The sequence below is a fragment of the Panthera pardus genome, unplaced genomic scaffold (assembly GCF_024362965.1).
Source record: "Panthera pardus isolate Hobbes unplaced genomic scaffold, ASM2436296v1 HiC_scaffold_5, whole genome shotgun sequence".
Lineage (NCBI taxonomy): Eukaryota > Metazoa > Chordata > Mammalia > Carnivora > Felidae > Panthera > Panthera pardus.
The window spans coordinates 8082839-8104268 of record NW_026526980.1 but is presented as its reverse complement, the minus strand read 5'-3'; the positions used below and the strand labels follow the sequence as shown (position 1 = coordinate 8104268).

Genomic DNA, 21430 nt, shown 5'->3' with positions numbered 1-21430 from the left:
TCACTCATGTGTTACTATTCCTCTTGTGCACTAACCTCTTTGGGTCCAAACTTCACTAAAAAAACTATAACCACAATGAGAGTAAATTTTCAAAACAGGACTCATCATGAACATTGACTAAAATTCAGACACGCATGTATAGACACTCCCAATGTAGAGACACCCTTAAAGCGTCTTACTCATTCACTAGCAAAACAATCTTAAGATCTCTCCATCAATATACCATCCCCTGGTGCCAACCAACTGGAGCCCTAACTTAAGAAGAGTTTCCTTAAAATGTACTTAATTTTACAAATATACGAAAAGATCTGGGTTACCTTTTCAAAAGTCTGTTCTTACCTTGTACGTATTCCAGAATTTCTGTTTCAGGTCCAAAAATATGTCATCCTTTTCCTGGAGAATACTCATGCCTGTTTGTAAAAACACACACCAAAAGAATTTTTCAAAGATTCAGTGGGAAGAATACTGCCTAACAGTTAAAATTTCCTATTTCAAAATGCAAAGTAGCCAGTGGTATCTTCTCATTCATCATGTCTCTTCTGACCCAACAGTGAAAACGACATAACCTCCATTCTAAAACCAGATAAATCTTTGGGCACCTGGGTGGCTCAGTTGGTTGGGCATCCAACTCTTGATTTTGGCTCAGGTCATGATTTCACGGTTCATAGGATGGAGCCCCAAGTCGGGTTCCAGGCTGACAGCAAGGACCTACTTAGGATTTTCTCTCCCTCTCTCTCTGCCCCTCCCCTGTGCATCTTCTCTGTCTTTCTCTCGTCTCAAAATAAACAGTTTTTAAAAACAAAAAATAAAATTTGAAAAATCCTTAAATAAATAAATAAACAAACAAAAACTAGATAAATCTTAAAGGAGTGATAAATATGAAGTAGAAATAGCAGAGTATAAAAGTGATAGGAAAAAATACACATTTTTTTTTTAATTTTAAGAGAATTCACAGCATTCAGATAGCAAGATGATTGGTGACTTCTCTGCCTTCCAAACTTTTTGTAAGATGTTTAAAATTTGAGAAATATAGAGGTGCCTGGGTGGCTCAGTCGGTTAAGCGTCCAACTCTTGATTTTGGCTCAGGTCTTGATCTCCTGATGCTTGAGATCAAGCACCGCGTTGGGCTCCAGGCTGACAGGGGGGAGCCTGCTTGGGATTCTCTCTTTCCCTCTCTCTCTGTCCCTCTCCTGCTCACAGGCGCACACACATGAGCTCTCTCTCTCTCTCTCTCAAAATAAAAACTTTAAAAAATAACAAATGAATGAACAAATATTTAATTTCCTTCTTTTAAAAAAAAGTGGCTGACAGACCCTGGGTGCTCTGGCAACTACAAAGTTCCCCCTCAATATTCTAATCAGAATTATTCCAGTATCATTATTCCAATCAGAATCTGAAAGCAAGAACGTCGCTTGAGCCTTCCTAAAAACATTCTGAAAACTTTGCATGTTCAACAACCCTGAAAAGAAATTCAGGGAGCAAAGACAAAATCCTCCTATTTTAGGAAGGAGTAAAAATAAAAGTGCTTTAAAAATTCTCCTTCAAATCTGATTAGGAGGAAGGGGAAATGAGAGGTGTTTTTTTCAGCCTATTGCAAGGGATTTTTAGAACAGAATTTAGGAGAATACCCTTGCATGCAAGTATTGGTAAGGTCGGGTTCCACCTACCCAGCACTAATTAAGCATTAAGCACTTTATGTGCCTTATTCCATTTGACTCCCCTCTCCAACAATCTGCGGATGTTGGTAGTTACAGAAGCAGAAAAATGAGCTTGGGGAGGTTAATGTTATACCACGTCCAACCCGGGTGCAGATTCCCAGCTGGACCTCTCCGTCATAATCCAAGCTCCCCCAGGTGGCCCCAGCACAAAGGATCATCTGATACAGGCAATTTCCCAGTTGGAAATGCCTGGAACAAACATCCAACCCACTCCTCCCACCTTCATTTTCACACGAGGAGAGGGAAATCGGGCCAGAAATCTAAAAAGCAAAACAAAGCAGCCATCTGGGTAGGGATCCATGTCAAGCTCCAAGAGCCTCAGACTTGAACCGCAGGCCTCCTGGAGCCTGGTTACCGAGGCTTCTTTCTGCTTTCACACACAGTGACAACACCCAAGATTAAGAACACAGTATGGGTGTGCCTGGGTGGCTCAGTCGGTTAAGCGTCCGACTTTGGCTCAGGTCATGATCTCACAGCTCGTGGGTTTGGGCCCTGTTTCAGGCTCTGTGCTGACAGCTCTGAGCCTGGAGCCTACTTTGGAATCTGTATCTCCCTCTCTTTGCCCCTCCCTAGCTCGTGCTCTGTCTGTCTCTATCTCTCAAAAATAAATAAATGTTAAAAAAAAATTTTTTTTTTTTTTAAAAGAACATGGTATGGAATGGATCGTGTGGATTATGTTGTCTTTGGGCAAATCACTTAACCCCCTTCGAATCTCAGTTTTCTGCTCTGTAACACAGCAATAATAAAGTAGATCTGCCTCCCTTGGTTGTTTGAAGATCAAATGGGAATACGGTTCCCAGAGGCCCAGCCCCTAGGTCCCAAATCCTCACCAGCGTTCAAGACCACTGCAGTAATGGCCACGAGGAACCTCCTTGCCAATGTGGCATGGAAGTCACACCTTGGTACCAGGCACCCGGCAGCCCCAGCCTTGGGTCCTCTATTTCCCTGACCCCACTGACCCCATCAGCCCTGGGATAGCTGAGCCTACAGCAGGCAACGAGGCCCTTCATGCTTCCTGTGGGGTCTGTGAGAAAAGGAACGGAATCTGGCTCCCCAAAATAAGACCCATAAGGCATTGTGGTTTCTTCAAGGAGATGATTGGAGCCCCACAACCCAGTTTAGAAGGCACCAACAGCCACTGAAAAGACGACCTTCTTGGGGCAATCTGTTATCCCCAATGCAAAGGCCAGGCCCAGGACCCTTGGATTTTCTTACAGAATTGGTGCCACTCCCCTGCCCTCGCCCTCACCCGCTATAGAAACTGCTAGGAGGACAGAGGCTACAGAGCCCCTGGCATTGGTTTTGGCACGTAAGGTCCTGTGGAAGATTCCCAAAGTCAGGCCTTTAGGACCCAGGGTGATTTTCTGAGGAAGGGCCTCCTAGGTCTTTTCCTAGGCGTAGAGTTCTCTATGGCAAGATCCGAGGTCCCCTCACATTTTCTGTGGCTTTTCTATACAGGGAATGTACCCCCAAAGGAAATTCTTGTTACCAAAGCAGGACTGAGGCCTTGAGCATGAATTTTCTGGGGGACTCCGTTCCACCTGCTCTGCGCCCATGGTCCCCAGTCCCCTCCCATTTCATTGATGTGTCTGCCAGTAGAAAGGAGGCCCATAGCCCTGAGCGTGGATTTTCCCAGGAGCAGGACTGCCCTGTCCCATAACTAGGTCACTGGGGTTGCAGCCGCCATGGACAGGAGCTATGATCTCCTCGACGTTTATTCGGACCTTTTCCAAGGGGAAAAGGCGGCCCCCCAGTCCTGCCTTCCTCCAGGTCTAGCCGACTTCCCAGGCTCCCTGAAACCTCCAGCCACTCAACTATGCACAACCCCAGCGTCCCAACTCCGATCCTGGACCCTGGCATCCTAGTTCTCCGCTTCTCCAACCACCACCTCTGAGCTTCTCCCCTTAATCTCCTGTCCCCAGACTTGTCAACTCTTGCACCTCGACCTCCTGCTCCTGCCCTGGCTCTCTCAGCCGTCTGAAATCCTGCCCCCACCCCCACCCCTTGGCTTGCAGCCCGGGTCCGGCCCCAGAGCCCCTGGCTCCATCCCAGCCCCCAGGAGCCCCCAGCCCCGGCCTCCAGTCCCCCAACCTTGGCTCCAGGCCCCCTCGTCGGATCTCGCCCTGGACCCGGTCCCCGCCCGGGCCGCTCACCGGCATAGAAGGCCGAGACGGCCACGGGCCCGCCGATCGCCTGATCGCACAGCACCTTGGCCAGCACGGCGCGCGGAGCACGGCCGGGCAGCGCGCGCTCCAGCACGCGCAGCCATACGTAGTTGAAGTTGGCGTGGAAGGTCACGGCCACGGTGGCCACGCGCCGCGTCTGCTGCCAGTCGGCCGGACCGCCCCGTAGCCGCTGCTGCAGCGCGTCGCCGGCGGAGAAGAGCGCCGCGTAGAGCAGCACGTTCGTGGGCCACGGGTAGCGCCGGGCAGCGCGCAGCAGCGCCCGCCACCCACCCGCCATGCCCGCGCTGGGGGCGACCGCCAGCGACCGCCGCGCAGGCCCCCTGGGCCACGCCCGCCCGCCGGCCCTGCCCTCGGCGCCGCCTCCGCCACCTGCACCTGTCTTCCCAGATGCTCCCGAGTCATTGGGCGGCCCGCGCACACCCAATCCGCGCCGTCCAATCCCGTGGCCACTAACCGTTGCGGGGCTGAGCCTTTGAAACGTGGCCGGTCCACAGAACGCGTGGTCCATTTCCATGAAACGTCCAGAATGGGCTAATGCGCAGCGACGGAAAGTAGACTAGCGGTTGCCAGAGGCAGGGCGATGGAGAGAACGCGAAGCGACTGGGTGCGCGGTTCCTTGGGGGGCGACGAAAGCGTTCTCTGTAAGGGGTGATGGTTGTACGGAAAACCACTGCATGCTATTTCAAACGGTGAATTCTATGGTATGTGAATTACAGCTCAAAAAAATGGGGGCGGGGGGAAGGGATACCAAAATTCAGTTACCAAGAGGATGGTGTATGTTAAATGTTTACAGGCACGGAATTCACCCTTCCAACGCACACAATACACTTGTGTCGCTTAGAGGCAAAGCCACAAGTTAAAATGTGAGGCCTTTCGTGGATGGGGAAGTGAGGCTGGGGGGACCTATTGCCTTCACTTCAGTGTGTGGACTCCCTGAATATTGCCTCGGAAAACGTGCGGAGCTCCCAGGCAGAGTCCCTGAAGCACGGCTCAGGGGGGACCCCAGCAACAGATGTCATCTCTGATCTAATGGAACTCAGTTGTCTGCTTTTTTTCCTCCCTTTTTTCTTCCTTCTCTGTCACATTCAAACCCATTCTCATTCTCCCTCTTCTTCTTCTCTTTTTTAATTTTTATTTATTTTGAGAGAGAGAGCCATCCAGCACGCCAGCAGGGGAGGGGCAGAGAGAGAGGGAGAGAGAGAGAATCCCAAGCAGGCTCCACATGTCAGCGCAGAGACCCTCGAGGAGTTAAATCTCCCCACCATGAGATCATGACCTGAGCCAAAATCAAGAGTCAGATGCTTAACTGACTGAGCCACCCAAGCACCACCCCTCCCTTCTATTTGTTTACCCTATTTTATTTCATTTTAGGGTTTTTTTTTAACTCTTGGCTTTTCATTTTGAAAGGATTCCAGACTTCAAAAAAAAATTGCAAAAATAGTACAAGAGTTCCCATATAGGCATCACCCAAGCTTTCCCAAATACTGACGTCTTGCATAACCATAGTACAATGATCAAAGCAAGAGAACAGTCGCTGATGTCATACTATTACCTAATCTACAGACCTTATTCAAATTATTGCCAATTGTCCCCCTGAAGTCCTTTTTCTAGTCTGGCATCCAACCCCTGATCACTTTGCATGGCACTGAATCGTTACATATCTATCACCTTGGTCTCCACTCGGGGGCACTAACCTGTTATTTTGCAGACTTCCTCCACATGTCAATCCCATTGTTAAGGGATGAGTTGTGTCCCTCCCAAAATTCATATGTTGGAGCCCTAAGCCCCAATATCTCAGAATGGGACTGTTTGGGATATAGGGTCTTTAGATGGGACCCTAGTCCAATCTGCCTAGTGTCCTGATAAGAAGAGAAAATCTGGACACGCAAATGGGCACCAGGGTAATGCACACACAGAGGAAACACTGCGTGGGGACACAGTGAGAAGGAGGCTATCTGCAAGCCAAGGAGAGAAGCCTCCAGAGAAACCAGCCCGGCTAATACCTTGGCCTCAGACTTTAGTCTCCTGAACTATGAGAAAAATACAGTTATTTTTTAACCCACCTCATCTGTGGTATTTTGTTCTGGCAACTCTAGCTGACTAAAACACCCATTCTCTTCAATTCTTGGGAAACTACCAATTTCTGTGTTCTTTGACCCTTTCTATTTGCATAAGTCAGCATCTATGCTGGGGCATTCTTCCCCAGCCCACCCCACCCCCTCATTCTGTTGTCACATAATCTTTTCTGACTCTGACCCACCTGCCTTCCTCTTAGAAGGACCCTTGTGATTACAGTCAGCCCATCTGGATAATCCAGAATAATCCCCATATATCAAGATCCGTTCCTCAAGGGTCATCTACAAAGTCCCTTTTGCCATGTAAAATAATGTATTCACAGGTTCTGGGGATTCAGATGTGGACATCTTTGGAGGACCAGTATTCAACCTACTGTAACTCCCCTTTATCGTGTCCTCCTTCTCTGTAACCCTTCTGATCTCTTCTGACAGCAACTGATCATGTTAGCTGAAATCCAGCTGTCCATTTCTCCATGTGTAGAGATTAGGCCCGTTTGTCCACACTTTTTCATTCATTCACTTAATTGATCGGTATTCTTTTTTTTTTTTTTAAGTTTATTCATTTTTTATTTCTGAGAGAGAGAGCAAGAGAGTGAGCACAAGTGGGCAGAGAGAAGGTGACAGAGAATCCGAAGCAGGCTCCAGGCTCTGAGCTGTCAGCACAGAGTCTGATGCGGGGCTTGAACTCCCAAGCTGTGAGATCGTGACCTAAGCCAAAGTTGGATGCTTGACCGACTGAGTCACCCAGGTGCCCCAGTTGGCCATTATTCTTGAGCACTATTATGTGCCAGACGCTAAACTATGTACTTGTGGCAAAGATTTGTATTTGCAGGGCCTTTTTAAAAAAATCTAATCCCTGGGGCACTTGGCTGGTTCAGTCGGTTACGCATCTGAGTCTTGATTTTGGCTCATGTCAGGATCTCACAGTTCTTGGGATGGAGCCCCATGTCGGACTCTGCACTGACAGTGCGGAGCCTGCTTGCGATTCTCTCTCTCCCTCTCTTTCTGCCCTTCCCCCACTCGCTCTTTCCCTCTCTCTCAAAATAAATAAACATTAAAAACAAAACTAATTCCTGCCTACATTGGGGGGGGGGCGGGGGTAGTGTGGCCTTCGTTATGAAAAAAAGAAAATCGCCCTCATTATTCCTACACAACTGCCTTGACCAGATTTGTTAGGGAGAAAAACAGAGCAAAATTGGAGACTGGAAACAGGAAAGTGGGGTGGAGAGGGGTTCAAGTTGCCAGATCAAATACAGGATGCCCAGTTAACTTGAAATCTTCAGACGAACCCTGCATAACGTTTTAGTGTTGGTATGCCCCGTGCAATATTCAGGACACACACTAAAAAAAATTTCACTGCTCCTCTGAAATGCAAAGTTAATGGGGCACGCTCTATTTTTTTTTTTAATTTATTCTGCTAAATCTGGCACCCCCAAAGGATGGTGCTGACAGTCATTGAGGGACCACTACGCGTGTCTGTTATCGACGAGGCACCCGATGCATTAACTCATTTACTCCTCACAGAAGCCCAGTGAGGCAGATTGCTGACAATCCTCAGGGGGCCACGTATCCTCCAAAATCTACGGCGATCTTTATCAAGCAGCTCAACAGATTTGCTTAATGGGAGTTGAAAGAAAGAGAAATAAATACTAAGAAGGCTGACATGCTTTTACATGAGTTGCTATATACTTATGTCTTCCTAAAAACAATAAAAAATCCAGTTAGTAAGGACAATCTATTACTCAAGCAAACGCTGAAGGACCCGCATGGCCTTCAAACAAGAAGTGATGTTCTAAGATGAATTAAGTCGTTACATTGATGCTTCCTCATCTGTGCAGGCTGTGATTCAGAGCCCTCCGGCAATAACGAGGCAAGGCTTTCCATGTGACATTAATATCCCTGAGCAGAGAGGGGCAGGGTAGCTGGAGAACAGAGTGCTGTGTTAAAATTTAACAGAGGAGTTTCGTGAGGAAGCTTTGGGAATAAAGCACTGATGTGGGAGCTGAGTTTCAGTTTACAACTAAGGATCATATTAAAACTACATTAGCATGATTACAATGAGGCTTCTCGTAAGTTATTGTTTCACGTTATTTAAATGAATCGGGGCTTCTTACCAACCACTGAGTGCGCCACGGTGTCTAAAACCTCCTGGCTCCTCTTGAAGACTTCTCTGAAATTTCTACTGACAAACTAAAGGTTTCCAAGCTTAAAAAAGGCCGCAAGACTGACAGGTCTGTTTTCCAAAGCGCAGAGAAAGCAATCAGTTAAGGCTACCCCTAAAAAAAAAAAAAAAGTCACTGAAGCTCTTCAAACCTTTTCAAAATCACCTATAAGAAATGACTTGTCTCCAGGAATTTCTCCAGCAGAAGGAAGGGAGCTATGTGTGCCCAGCGAGCACAAGGTTTTCGTTTAGTGTGGCTGCAGGTGGATAAAAAAGAGCCATGCTTTATGCAAATTTTACTACGGTAGTCCCATCCTCCCACCCCCCCCACCCGGCCCTACCCCTTATCTGCGCTTTGTGGGACCAGAGGTCAACCCCTACCAGGAAGCAAATGATCCACCTTGTGACGAATCCTCAAAGGGTCAATCGTAGCCTAACCTGAGGTCACAGCGCCTAAGTCACTCACAGCACTTCATGTCATTGTGTGGACATTTTATCACCTCCCGTCACCACAAGAAGGGTGAGTACAGGACAATAAGATATTTTGAGAGACCACATTCACATAACTTTTGTTACAGATTATAGTTACAATTGTTCCATTTTATCACGAGTTACTGTTTTGAATCTCTCGCTGTGCCTGATTTATAGATTACACTTTATCATAGGTAGGTATGTATGGGGAAAAAAACCCTAGCTTATACAGTATATATGTTCAGTACTGTCCGAGGGTTCAGGCATCCACTGGAGGGATCTTGGAATATATCCCCTGACAATAAGGGGGGACCTGTTGTATGACTTTTTTTTTAAGGTTATTTTTATTTGGATGGATTTTCTTTGAATGATGAATGGGATTGAAATTATAGGGGAGGGAGTAAGAGGCACCACCCACTGCTCGATCCCTATCTGAATGTGCACCAGGAGGTAAAGAACAGGCACTCCAGATGGAAAAGGTCAGAAGGAAGGTTAGAAGGAGGAAGATAGATAGAAGCCTGCTTCCCGCCAGAGTCTCAGTTTCTCCTGTTAACAGAAATGACATTAAGCAATTCTGTCACGAAATCATAGCATTGCAGCTCCGATGTGGAAAAACCATGTCTAAAAATTCTGTCTCACGGCACCTACGTGTCTTAGTCGGTTGAGCATCTGACTTCAGCTCAGGTCATGATCTCGCAGTTTGTGAGTTCTAGCCCCACATCGGGCTGTCAGCACAGAGCCCGCTCCGAATCCTCTGTCCCCCTCTCCCTACCCCTCCCCTGCTTTTGCTCTCTCAAAAATAAGTAAATATTTTTTAAATATTGTGTCTCCATGACCTAGGCAATTCTCATACCCTTGACATTGACACAAATTATGTGAAAGATGCTTGGATCAATATCATGGGTTTTAGGACATTTTGATGTTGGCCAGAGGTGAAACAAAACACGGAGGCTAAAACTCTGTTCTTTGCTCTTGTTTAGAAATTTGGAATACTTCCTCATCCTTCTATCCTGCCTCCAGTAGAATACTGAAACATGGCAATAGATTTCTTAACAGGGATGGTGGGCTTTATAGATCCCACCTGCAACTTGGTATTTTGAAATATTTTTTTATGTTTATTTTGAGAGAGAGAAAGAGAAAGCATGAACAGGGGAGGGGCAGAGAGAGAGGGAGAGAGAGAATCCCAAGCAGGCTCTGTGCTAACAGCTCGCGGGGGGGGGGGGGGGGGTGCGGGGGGGGGGGGGGGCTTGATGAGGGGCTCAGTCTCATGAACCAGGAGATCATGACCTGAGCCAAAATGAAGTGTCAGAAACTTAACCGACTGAGCCACCCAGGCAACCCACAACTTGGTATTTTAAGATGGTTCTATTTGAAAGAAATATTTGAAGTAGAGTGTTTCTCTGGCTAAGGAAGTCTGTTTTCATCAGCTTTATTTTAAGCAACTATTTCTCACAATTGGTGTGGGATAATAGAGCAATTAAATTTATTTTATTAATTTTCCATTGTTAATTTTGGGAGAAAAGAAATACCTTTGCAAGTCCTCCTAAAATACATTAAAAAGAGATGAAATTTAAAAGTCTGAAACTATGGAAAACCCAACATCAGAGGGAGCTTTAAAGATAGTACATATTCAACATGCAAATGAATTAAGCATTTCCACATAAAAGGTGAATTAATTATGGAGGCTTTTCTTTTCCAATTATGCTTTTTTTGAACTCTGAAACTCCAATTACTGTAGGAAATGTATGACTCTACTAATATGTGGAAGAAATAACTAATTAGTAGAATACGGATCTAGGGATGGGTTTAGTACTCTATTCATCTGATCCAATCAGAGAGAGAAATCACGTTGTAATAAGAAAAGGGAACGTATAATACAGTTGATTCTTACTCTTCAAAGTAGATATATTGCATAAAGTTGCTATGCACCTTAAATTAGCAAATGTTGAACCATTACTTTTCCAGGATTAGGTTCCCTTGAGCCTCTGGTCACAGCATTTTCATCAACTTGATGAATCCATAAACTCGTTTTGTGTTTCTGTTGAAGGGCACCCTATTTAATATGTACTGTTGATTCATTAGCGTTGATCTCAGCCAACAACATTATATAACTCGTGTCTGAACAAAGCTTATCTATAGGCGTTTTCTGTTGAAGGCTCACGACAGCCTTCTTGCGCTCAGGAATGCTAGCCACTGCTTTAAGCGCTACGTTTAAGGGCCATTTTAAATGGCGAATTCACTCAGAGCACAAAAAATGAAGAAAACCTGGCACTAAATAGATTGAGAAAGGGACACTTGTTTACAGTCTGAGAGCTGTGATATGAAGACAGAGTGTCACCTGGTTCAACGGCAGCTGGGAACACACAAGCTGGTTGACTCAAATGTGTTGCTGCTCTGTGTGTGCACATGACACTTCAAATGACAGCAAAAGCATCAGGAGTGTAGATGTGGGGGTTCCAAACAAACTTTAGCAAGCAGTTGAGTTTGCAAATATGGAACCCACCAATAATGAGGATTGACTCCATACGGAATTGCTGATGGGGAATTGGAATAACGAGGGGTTGGAAAACAAGAGAACTCTGAAGAGTATACAAAGGGACAGCTGCTGTCCCTCCTCCTGGGACTGAGATGAAACACCCAAGGAAGAACTCTCCTCACTCCCAGGGCTGAGATCCTGATCTTGTTAGGAGGACACAGCCACGGCTTACTGAATGGCAAAGTCAGTAGCTAGAAAGGCCTGCTAGCTGGTGGCATTTGCTGGAAATCTGCCCTCTGGGGTAAGCTGTTATGGGGCAGTGTCTCATTAGAGGTCCTCTGTTACAAAACCACTAGAGACAGGGTGCTAACAGAGGATATCATGATTTATAATAAAAGATATATATTTGATCTTCATTCTGTTTCTGGCTGAGAGCTCCTAAAACCCTTGGAATTTCCTGAGCAATCAGAGAGCATTTTTTGTTATAGAATTTGATTTTTTTTTTGTACTCAGCTCCTGAAATAGCTCCAGAGCCTTAAAGCTGAAATGAGTGTCTTAGGATTCGTCCCAAGCCCCTTTCAACCACACCCGAGTTTGCGTTTGTGTGAATGAAGTGACTCTTGAAAGCCTTTAAGGAGGCGTGGCGGGAGGGGCGGGGGCTATTTCCAGCAGAGCCAATCAGGTGATTAGAGGGTGGGATGTTTCAGCTCCACCCCCAGCCGCCTACTTCCAGGGAAGGGACAGGGGGTGGAGCCTGAGTTCAATCACCAGTGACCAGTGATACAATGAATCATTTCTGTGTAATGAAGCCTCCATTAAAAAAAAGAAAAAAAAAAAAAAAAAGATGAGTTCAAAGAGCTTCTGGGGTGGTGAACACGTGGAGATTTGTAGAGAGTGGGGCCCTCAGAGAGCCCTGAAGCTCCACATCCTTTCCCCCTACCTCGCCCTATGCTTCTCTTCCATTTTGCCTTATATCCTTTTTTTTTTTTTTAAGAGTTTATTTGATTATTTTGAAAAAGAGAGAGAGTACAAGCAGGGGAGGGGCAGAAAGAGAGGGAGAGAGAGACAATTCCAGCATTCTCTCTCTCTGCCTCTCCCCTCCACCTTCTGTTCAAAATAAATAAATAAACTTAAAAAAAAAAAAAGTAAAGCTTTATTACACATGCCATTTTCTTACTTTCCTTTTTGAATTAACAGGATATCATCATCCCGTGTCAATAGGTAGGTTTCCACATCAGTATTTTTAAAGGTGTGTATTAACCAATTTTACTATAATTTAATCAATTTCTTATATTGTTGAATATATAGGTTGTTTTAACATTTTTACCATTATATACAATGTTGCTGTTGACATTCTCACAGTTAAGTCTTTAACTTCATTATCTTACATGTCTGGTAGTAGAATTTGAGGGAGAAAAGATACGTATATTCTAAGTTTTTTGTTGTTACTGAATGCCAAATTACATTCAGTTCAATATAACTGAAACTTATAGAAGATTTAGTAATAGTTTGAAATTCTATCAGTAATGCAAAAGAGTGTTTTCTTCTACTTTAACAGTAGATATTATTAAAAACAAAAAAAAAACCATGTTGATTTGATAAACAAGAATGGTATCTCCTTTGATTTTTACACGTTTGGTCACTAACAATGTTTGTGTGTGTGTGTGTTTATTGACCATTTGCACATCTTTTCCTTTTTAAATATTGTATGTTAATGTTCTTGTTCATTATTCTTTCGAGCACAAAGTTTTAGAGAAGGCTGAATTATTTCATAAAATACAAATAAACCTGAAATGAATGAGAAGTAGAATTTACCTTTTTATACTATTTATCTTTTTGCAATGTCACCTAAAATAATCACTATCATCTAAAATTTTACTTTAGGGAAAGAAGACTCTGAAACATAAGTAAAAATTAGCTTAAAATGCAAGATAAAAGGGGTGCCTGGGTGACTCAGTTGGTTAAGCATCTGACTTCGGCTCAGGTCATGATCTCACACTCCGTGAGTTCAAGCCCCACGTCGGGCTTTGTGCTGACAGCTCAGAGCCTGGAGCCTGCTTCGATTCTGTGTCTCCCTCTCTCTGCCCCTTCCCCAGCTCTCTCTCTCTCTCTCTCTCAAAAGTAAATAAACATTAAAAAAATTGTTTTTAATGCGAGTAACAAAATTCTTTTTCATATGGCTGCCTCAATCTTAACATACCTGCTTCAGATTTTCCAAGACTTCATGCCCAACCCTGATTCCATGATATTTGGATGATGATAGGTCTGTGAATTGCCAGAACTACTCCAACAGCAAAGAAAGGTCCTTTGAGTAATAGCAAAATCAATGGGGATGTCATCCTCAAGGTTTTGAAAATCAATGATAAATTGTCCATGGTAGTAGTTGGTCTTGCTTAATTTTCTTCTGTTTCCAGCTGATTATCAGTGAACAAATATTTTCAATGTTTTGGAACAGAGATTTCAAATTTACAGCCTGAGGGATGGATTCATTCATAATTTACTCTCTATTCTCTTATCCTGCTCTATTTTCCTGTTGGTACTCACAACTAATTAATATTATATAGCTATTTGTTATCTCTCCACTCCAATGGAATGTAAGATCCACAAATGCAGAAACTCTTTTAATAACTGTATCCCTGATTCCTAGCATATAGTGGACTCTCAGAAAGTATTTGTTGGATGCATGCATTCAGTAATCATTCACTGAACCCTCACTGCATCCCAGACACTGGGCTATCGAGACTTGGGATGTAAAATTGCTTGCTCGGCTCGCCGAGTGTCTTTAACGTGTGATACTCATTTTTTTTTAACGTTTATTTATTTTTGAGAGAAACAAAGACAGAGCACAAGCAGGGGAGGGGCAGAGAGAGAAGGAGATCCAGAATCTGAAGCAGGCTCCAGGCAATGAGCTGTCAGCACAGAGCCTGACACGGGGCTCTGAGATCATGACCTAAGCCAAAATCGGATGCTTCACTGACTGAGCCACCCAGACGCCCCAACATGTGATACTCATTAAAACCAGATGGAAAACAATGGGGATGTTTGGAAATAAAATCTGCATGTTGTGCCAGTGTGTAAATTCATTATCCATCCATCCATTCATTTCACAACCGTTTTCAGAGTCTACCTGCTTGTTACTGGGGACAAAATATCAAAGACAGACTCTGTCTCTGTAGAAATGGCGTTTCTAGTCTATCCAGAGAGACAGACATTAAATAATAATTACAACCGTGCCAAGTGCAGGAGAGAAGTGCAGGTGCACTTATGATGTTTCCCTGAGAAAATGAGACTTAAACTTCTACCAAAGAGGTTAGAAGTTTAACAGGGGGAAGGAAGGCAAGAACAGTGCAGTTAAAGAAAACCACTTCTCAGGAAGGAGTCTGCTGTATTATAAGAACAAGGAAGAAATGACAGCTCAGACCCAAAGAGGTAGAAGGGGGCCACACCGTTGTGCGGACCACGTGAAGGATGCCTGCTTGGCTCCGTGGATAAGCCAAGGCTTCCAAGCAGAGGATCGGACTTCTCTGCTTAACAGACTACGGAGGTATGGCAGGGTCCCTGTGTGGAACTGGAAGGGAGGACAGCTTCGAGAGATACTGAGGAGGTTTACCTGGAACACTGACAACACTGATTGGAAGGGCCTGGGGAAGGAGAAGTGTGTGAGACACATACCAGGGTTCCTGGCTTGAACCACAGGGTGGGTGATGGTACCTTTACTGGGATGAGGAATGTCAGGGAGACCCTCGTTTTGAAGGATGAGTTCAATGCCCATCTATGAATGTACATGACTGGAACACAAGTTTCAGAAACACGGTTACCCTTTACTGCGTGTGATGCAACCTGATATTTTTTAAATCAACATGATGGAAGGGTATTTTACATATAGTAAAGTATATCCATTTTACATGTTTAGTTTAATGAGTTGTGATGAATGTATATACCTCTGCATACCACTGCAATTCAAATTAAAATTTCTATCACCTCCAAAAATTCCCCATCATCCATGTGCGGTTAATTACTCTTCATCCCTGGCCACAGGTTTTTGGATGAGTCTGCACTGTCCACAATTTCACATAATTGGAATTACACAGTATACACATTCATTTATATGTGACTTCTTTCACTCAGCATAATGTTTCTGAGATTCATCTATGACAGCAGTCCACACTATGGCCTATTTTTAAAAATTTTTTTAAATATTTATTTCTTTATTTATTTTGAGAGAGAGCGTTCATGAGAGTGGGAAAAGAGCAGAGAGAGACAGAGGGAGAGAAAATCCCAAGCAGGATCCATGCTGTCAGCAAAGAACCCGGCACAGGTCTCAAACTCACGAACCATGACCTGAGCCGAAATCAAGAGTTGGATGTTCAGCCCACTGAGCCACCCAGGCGCCCCCACTACCTACTTATAGAAAGGTCCAAGAGCTAAGAATGGCTTTCTATTTTCAAATGGTTGGGAAAACACTGGAAAAGAACATTTTATGATGTGGAAATTGTATTAAATTCAAAATTCAGTGTCCATGAATAAAGTTTTATTGGAACATAGCATTGACTCATTTGTTTACATATTGACAATGACTCATGCTATACAGAATTAAGTAGTTGTGACACAGATTGAATGGCCCCCAAAACCTAAAATATCTACCACTTGGGCCTTTATAGAAAATGCCGACTTTTAGGGTGTTCCACGTGTAAGTCGTTCGTTCTTTTTTATGCCTGTGTAGTATAGATAGGCAACAAATATTTTTCTTTTTGCCTGTTGATGGACATTTGGATTGTTTCTTAGTTACCTTTATTCCATATAATGTGCTCTGGTGTTTTTCTTTTCTTTATTTCTCTCTCTCTCTCTCTCTCTCTCTCTCACTCTCTCTTTTAGTGCAAAAAAGGTGATTTTATTAAAGCACAAGGACAGAACCCATGGGCAGAAAGAGCTGCTCTGATCTTTTCTATCCAGTTCAGTTTTTCAAAATTGCTAGCCACCACCCGCTAGGCTGATTTCACAACTCATCAGTGGTTTTGACTGTCAGTTTAACAACCACACTGGTATAGATGTTAAAGAAAAAAATGAAGGATACAAGGTGGGAGAATAGAGCATTAGGGCTGAGTGCTGAGGAAATTCAGCAATTAAACATAGGATAGAGGAAGAAGGATGAAGAAGAGACAGTCAGACAGAGAACACAGCAAAGAGAGTTTGATCTCGGGAAGCAAGGGAAGGGTCGATTTCAAAAAAGAAGTGCTTATCTGGATCTAATGCAGCTGAGACATCATGTAAGCTGGATGGGGATGATTTTAGTGAGGTTTGTTTGGGTGGAATGAAGGCACTGAAACCACATTGAAATGAGTTGGTGGTATGTGCGTGATGAAAATTGAGACCATAAGGGTAACTGGAGGGAGCTATGGATGGGCTCCACTGAGGAGTCTTTGTCTGCTTGGTTTTGGTGTGCCTTTTTTTTTTTTTTTATGTGAAAACCACAAGAATGTTTAAAGAACACTAAAAAGCAAGTATAACCTGAATTTTACAGATGAGTAAACTAAAACAGCGCAAAGTCAAGCAACTGGCCCAAGTAGCTTTTCAGTTTGAAGAGCTCAGATTTACTTGGATCTACAATCTGAGCTCTGACAGTGTGCTATTCTAAAAACCAAGAAAAAGCTAGCCCGTGGGTAATCCAACAGTTGTGCCTGTGATTTACAAGTCTGCAGTTGAAGGAATACTTTTAAAGTCTTTGTTAGGCGTTGGGCATCTTTTCATGTGCCTGTTGGCCATCTGGATGTCTTCTTTAGAAAAGTGTCTATTCATGTTTCCTGCCCATTTCTTCACTGGGTTATTTGTTTTTTCAGGTGTGGAGTTTGGTGAGCTCTTTATAGATTTTCGATACTAGCCCTTTGTCCAATATGTCAGTTGCAAATATCTTTTCCCATTCCGTTGGCTGCCTTTTAGTTTTGTTGATTGTTTCCTTTGCTGTGCAGAAGCTTTTTATCTTCATGAGGTCCCAATAGTTCATTTTTGCTTTTAATTCCATTGCCCTTGGGGATGTGTCAAGTAAGAAATTGCTGCAGCTGAGGTCAGAGAGGTTTTTTCCTGCTTTCTCCTCTAGGGTTTTGACGGTTTCCTGTCTCACATTCAGGTCCTTTATCCATTTTGAGTTTGTTTTTGTGAATGGTGTAAGAAAGTGGTCTAGTTTCATCCTTCTGCTTGTTGTTGTCCAGTTCTCCCAGCACCATTTGTTAAAGAGACTGTCTTTTTTCCATTGGATATTCTTTCCTGCTTTGTCAAAGATTAGTTGGCCATACTTTTGTGGATCAAAACCACACTCAGAGATCACCTCACGCTGGTCAGAGTGCCTAAAATGAACAAATCAGGAGACTATAGATGCTGGAGAGGATGTGGAGAAACAGGAACCCTCTTGCACTGTTGGTGGGAATGCAAACTGGTGCAGCTGCTCTGGAAAACAGCGTGGATGTTCCTCAAAAAATTAAAAATAGACCTATCCTATGACCCAGCAGTAGCACTGCTAGGAATTTACACAAGGGATACAGGAGTGCTGATGCATAGGGGCACTTGTACCCCAATGTTTATAGCAGCACTCTCAACAATAGCCAAATTATGGAAAGAGCCTAAATGTCCATCCACTAACGAATGGATAAAGAAATTGTGGTTTATATACACAATGGAATACTACGTGGTAATGAGAAAGAATGAAATATGGCCCTTTGTAGCAACGTGGATGGAACTGGAGAGTGTTATGTTAAGTGAACTAAGTCATACAGAGAACGACAGATACCATATGTTTTCACTCTTATGTGGATCCTGAGAAACTTAACAGAAACTCATGGGGGAGGGGAAGGGAAAAAAAAAAAGAGGTTAGAGAGGGAGAGAGCCAAAGCGTAAGAGACTCTTAAAAACTGAGAACAGGGGTGCCTGGGTGGCTCAGTCGGTTAAGCGTCCGACTTTGGCTCAGGACATGGTCTCGCGGTCCGTGAGTTCAAGCCCTGCATCGGGCTCTGTGCTGACACCTCGGAGCCTGGAGCCTGTTTTAGATTCTGTGTCTCCCTCTTTCTCTGACCCTCCCCTGTTCATGCTCTCTCTCTCTCTCTGTCTCAAAAATAAATAAACGTTAAAAAAAAATAAAAATAAATAAAAATAAAAAAAAAACTGAGAACAAACTGAGGGTTGATGGGGGGTGGGAGGGAGGGGAGGGTGGGTGATGGGTATTGAGGAGGGCACCTTTTGGGATGAGCACTGGGTGTTGTATGGAAACCAATTTGACAATAAATTTCATATTAAAAAAATAAAGTCTTTGGTAGGCTTCTTGGGAGGAAAACGTGATTCTTCACGATCTGAGATTTGTGAACAGCAAGAAATCCGTCTACTTTTAAATCAGGTGGGGCTCTGGTCCATACAACATGTTTATGGAGGAAAATCACTAACCTAAAAAATATCAACATTAGGATCTTCTAAAAATAAATAAAAAACCCACATTGATGGACATTCTATAAAGTATCTGTCCTGTACTCATATCTGTTGTGAGACACACAAATAGTCCTTCTGTTGGAAGAACTATTCAAGAGCACACTATTCTAGACTTTCTATCAAGGACTTATCTGGGGAAAAGTGTCAAAATATGAATAGAGTCTATTGATTAGAAAGTAATATCATCAAGTTATTTAGAGATGAAAGGACATCATCTGCAACAAATTGCAAAATGATTCAGGGGCAAACTATGTGTGTTCATATTTATTTATTCATTTAGAGAGAACAATATAGCAAATGTGGTGAAATGTTAACATACAGGGAATCGGGAAGAGTTTGAGAGAATTCTTTTTCCTTTTCTTGCAACTTTCCTACAAGTCTGAAATTATGTCAAAACAAAAAGAAAAACGAGAGGGTGGTAAGAAATCGTATCTTGGCAAACTTCCTTGGATATAAAAATATATGTGGCATAGGAAAATTCACAGCTTTTCTCATTTAGGTCAGAATTAATGTAAAGTCAAGAATGTTAGTGTCTGCTAACAACACAAAAAAAGAAAACCAGGTACCATGTGCCTTTTGACGAAGAGAACAACAATCATCTCTGAATAAGTCCCCAGAACTTCAGACCTAAACCTGATTAAGCCTAGATCCAGCCACCAATTTGCAGGAAATATAGAAAACAGAGGGAAATTCAGACTAAGGAAAATTCTACAACAGTAACATGATGTCTTCAACAGATCAATTGTAAAGGAAAAAAAGATATAGGAATACCTATAGATTAAAAGAGAATACGTGTGTGTGTGTGTGTGTGTGTGTGTGTGTGTGTGTATAGAGAGAGAGACTATATATTAAGAGACTATATATATTAATGTTTATTTATTTTTGAGAGGGGGAGGGGCAGAGAGAGGGAGACAGAGGATCCAAGGAGAGCTCTGTGCTGGACACGGGGCTCGAACTCACGAACCAGGAGATCGTGACCTGAGCCGAGGTCAGATGCTTAACCAACTGAGCCACCCAGGAGCCCCTAGATATATTTTTATAGTGTTTATGGATGCATGTTTGGGTGATAAAACCGCAAAGGAATGATTAGGACATGATTACTGTAAAGATCAGAAAGTGGTTATTTTTTCTTGGGGTGAGGGAGCTGGGATTGTTTGGGGCAGGGCTTATGGGATGTCTGAGAAGGTTCCTCTCATGGAGGGGATGGTGATGATAGGGTGTTAGTTGGGGACAATTCATTTCTTTTAAGCTGTTTCCTATATTTTCACAACAAAATTTGTCTTTGCTGCTTTTGTTTCATTTTGTTTTGAACTGCGTTGGTGAACTTAGTGAAACTAATGAAACAAGGTAGGTTACAAAACGTCTCAGTGTTGCCACCTTAAGTCTCCTTGAGGAACCGCAGACTTCTCTCCGAAACTGCCGGGTGAGATTTAAAAAATGATTGAAATCAATTTTTTTTTTCCAGGTAATTGACTTAACTTCAATTCATGAGAGAAATGCACGCAAATGGCAAATATCCAGAGAGTGTAGAAGAATATAAAATGGGATATTGCCAATTTCTTTTCCCTCGTTTGTAACCCCCCCCCACTCCCATTCTGTAGCTTTTACCTTCTACTTTGTAAAAAATATCGTTGTGTCTGTTCCTTAATTTAGAAAGAAACTATTGTTTCCTTACTCTAAAAAATGATAAATTTATTGCCATTTGCACCAGCTCTCCTATCCTCTCCACTTCCTGATTTTTGTTACTTAATTTTATTTCGTCTAGAAATAAAAGCGAACACCCTTTATGCCTTAAAATATTACACTTAAAACTTTGAATCTTGACTTTGCCATTTCAGAGAGTCTTTACTTAGTGTGAAATGAAGTTGAGGACATTGGTGATTCCACTTACATTCCTACTCACCTTGCCTCTTCCCTCCCACTTTTTGGTAATTTACTAATTTTCCATCACCCTGGTGAATGATAAATACATCTTCCATATATATCACTTGGTTGATTCCAAAAGTTAATGGTTACTTTACAGTGTCACCATGGAAATGGCATCCCTCAAAAGAGTTCCTTTTTTAGCTTGTGGTGTTTCAGATTGATAATTCTGCCATTTTCATTTCATTTCCTGAAATTCAGGGTCAGCTTGTGAAAAGTTGTTAAACAACATGCTAAATGTGAAATGTCAATCCTCACTCTAAACTTTCCCTGTTCAGAGCATCAAATGAAGAATTCACTGGGTTTTATAGCGGCTTTCTGATTTTGGTAGTCCATTGAAGAAGGGAGTTTGAAAGTTGTTGTATACTGATAACGATTGTCTGCCCATGTCCTGCCTGAAACAGCATGATTGTTTATGAAGGGTATCTTTAATAAAGCTGGATACAGTTTGGCTTGGGGAAAAAAAAAGCTAAAGGTTAAAAGCAACATTTACAATACGTTTATGTAAATATCAATCGGGACACAACAAAAATCATGTGAATAGACTCAAAGGGGAAAAATAACCACAAACTTCTTTTATTTGGTTTGCTTCTTGCCTATTTCAAGAAAAGGTCTGTATTGGCACATATAAGCCAAATGTTCTCACAATGAGTGGTTTCATGTTTTGTTTTCCTACAATATTTTTCTCATATGTCTGTACTAGTTCATAGAATGCTACATTTACATAGCTGTCCATCCACAAGCGAAATGGTTTTAACTTATTTTGCTGTGTGTGTGTGTGTGACAGACGAGTATAAAATGAAAGCTATGGACATTTTCCCCAAATGTACTCATAATACAAAATTTTGGATACAGTTTCAGGAGTTTTACGGGCCTCCCCCTGGGTCACAAAGTAAAAACCTCTGTTCTAAACAGTGTATCCTTAAAGGCAGGGATCTGGTCTTATTTTT

The 21430-nt window shown here is 43.0% G+C and overlaps 1 protein-coding gene across 3 annotated transcripts in view; it reads right to left on the bottom strand.

Moving 5' to 3' along the window:
* Positions 1 to 4284, bottom strand: part of MPV17L (MPV17 mitochondrial inner membrane protein like) — a 32348-nt gene extending 28064 nt beyond the window's left edge. The window contains exons 1-2 of one of the 3 annotated variants that reach the window (XM_019468661.2): positions 3872 to 4284; positions 340 to 410 (exon numbers count right to left, since the gene is read on the bottom strand). In XM_019468661.2, the coding sequence (XP_019324206.1) occupies positions 340 to 410; positions 3872 to 4181 (381 nt within the window). In that variant the 5' untranslated portion in view covers positions 4182 to 4284. The remainder of the gene's footprint in view (positions 1 to 339; positions 411 to 3871) is intronic. The other 2 variants (XM_019468660.2, XM_019468662.2) reach the window with 2 other exon arrangements.
* Between the last annotated feature and the right edge of the window lie 17146 nt (positions 4285 to 21430).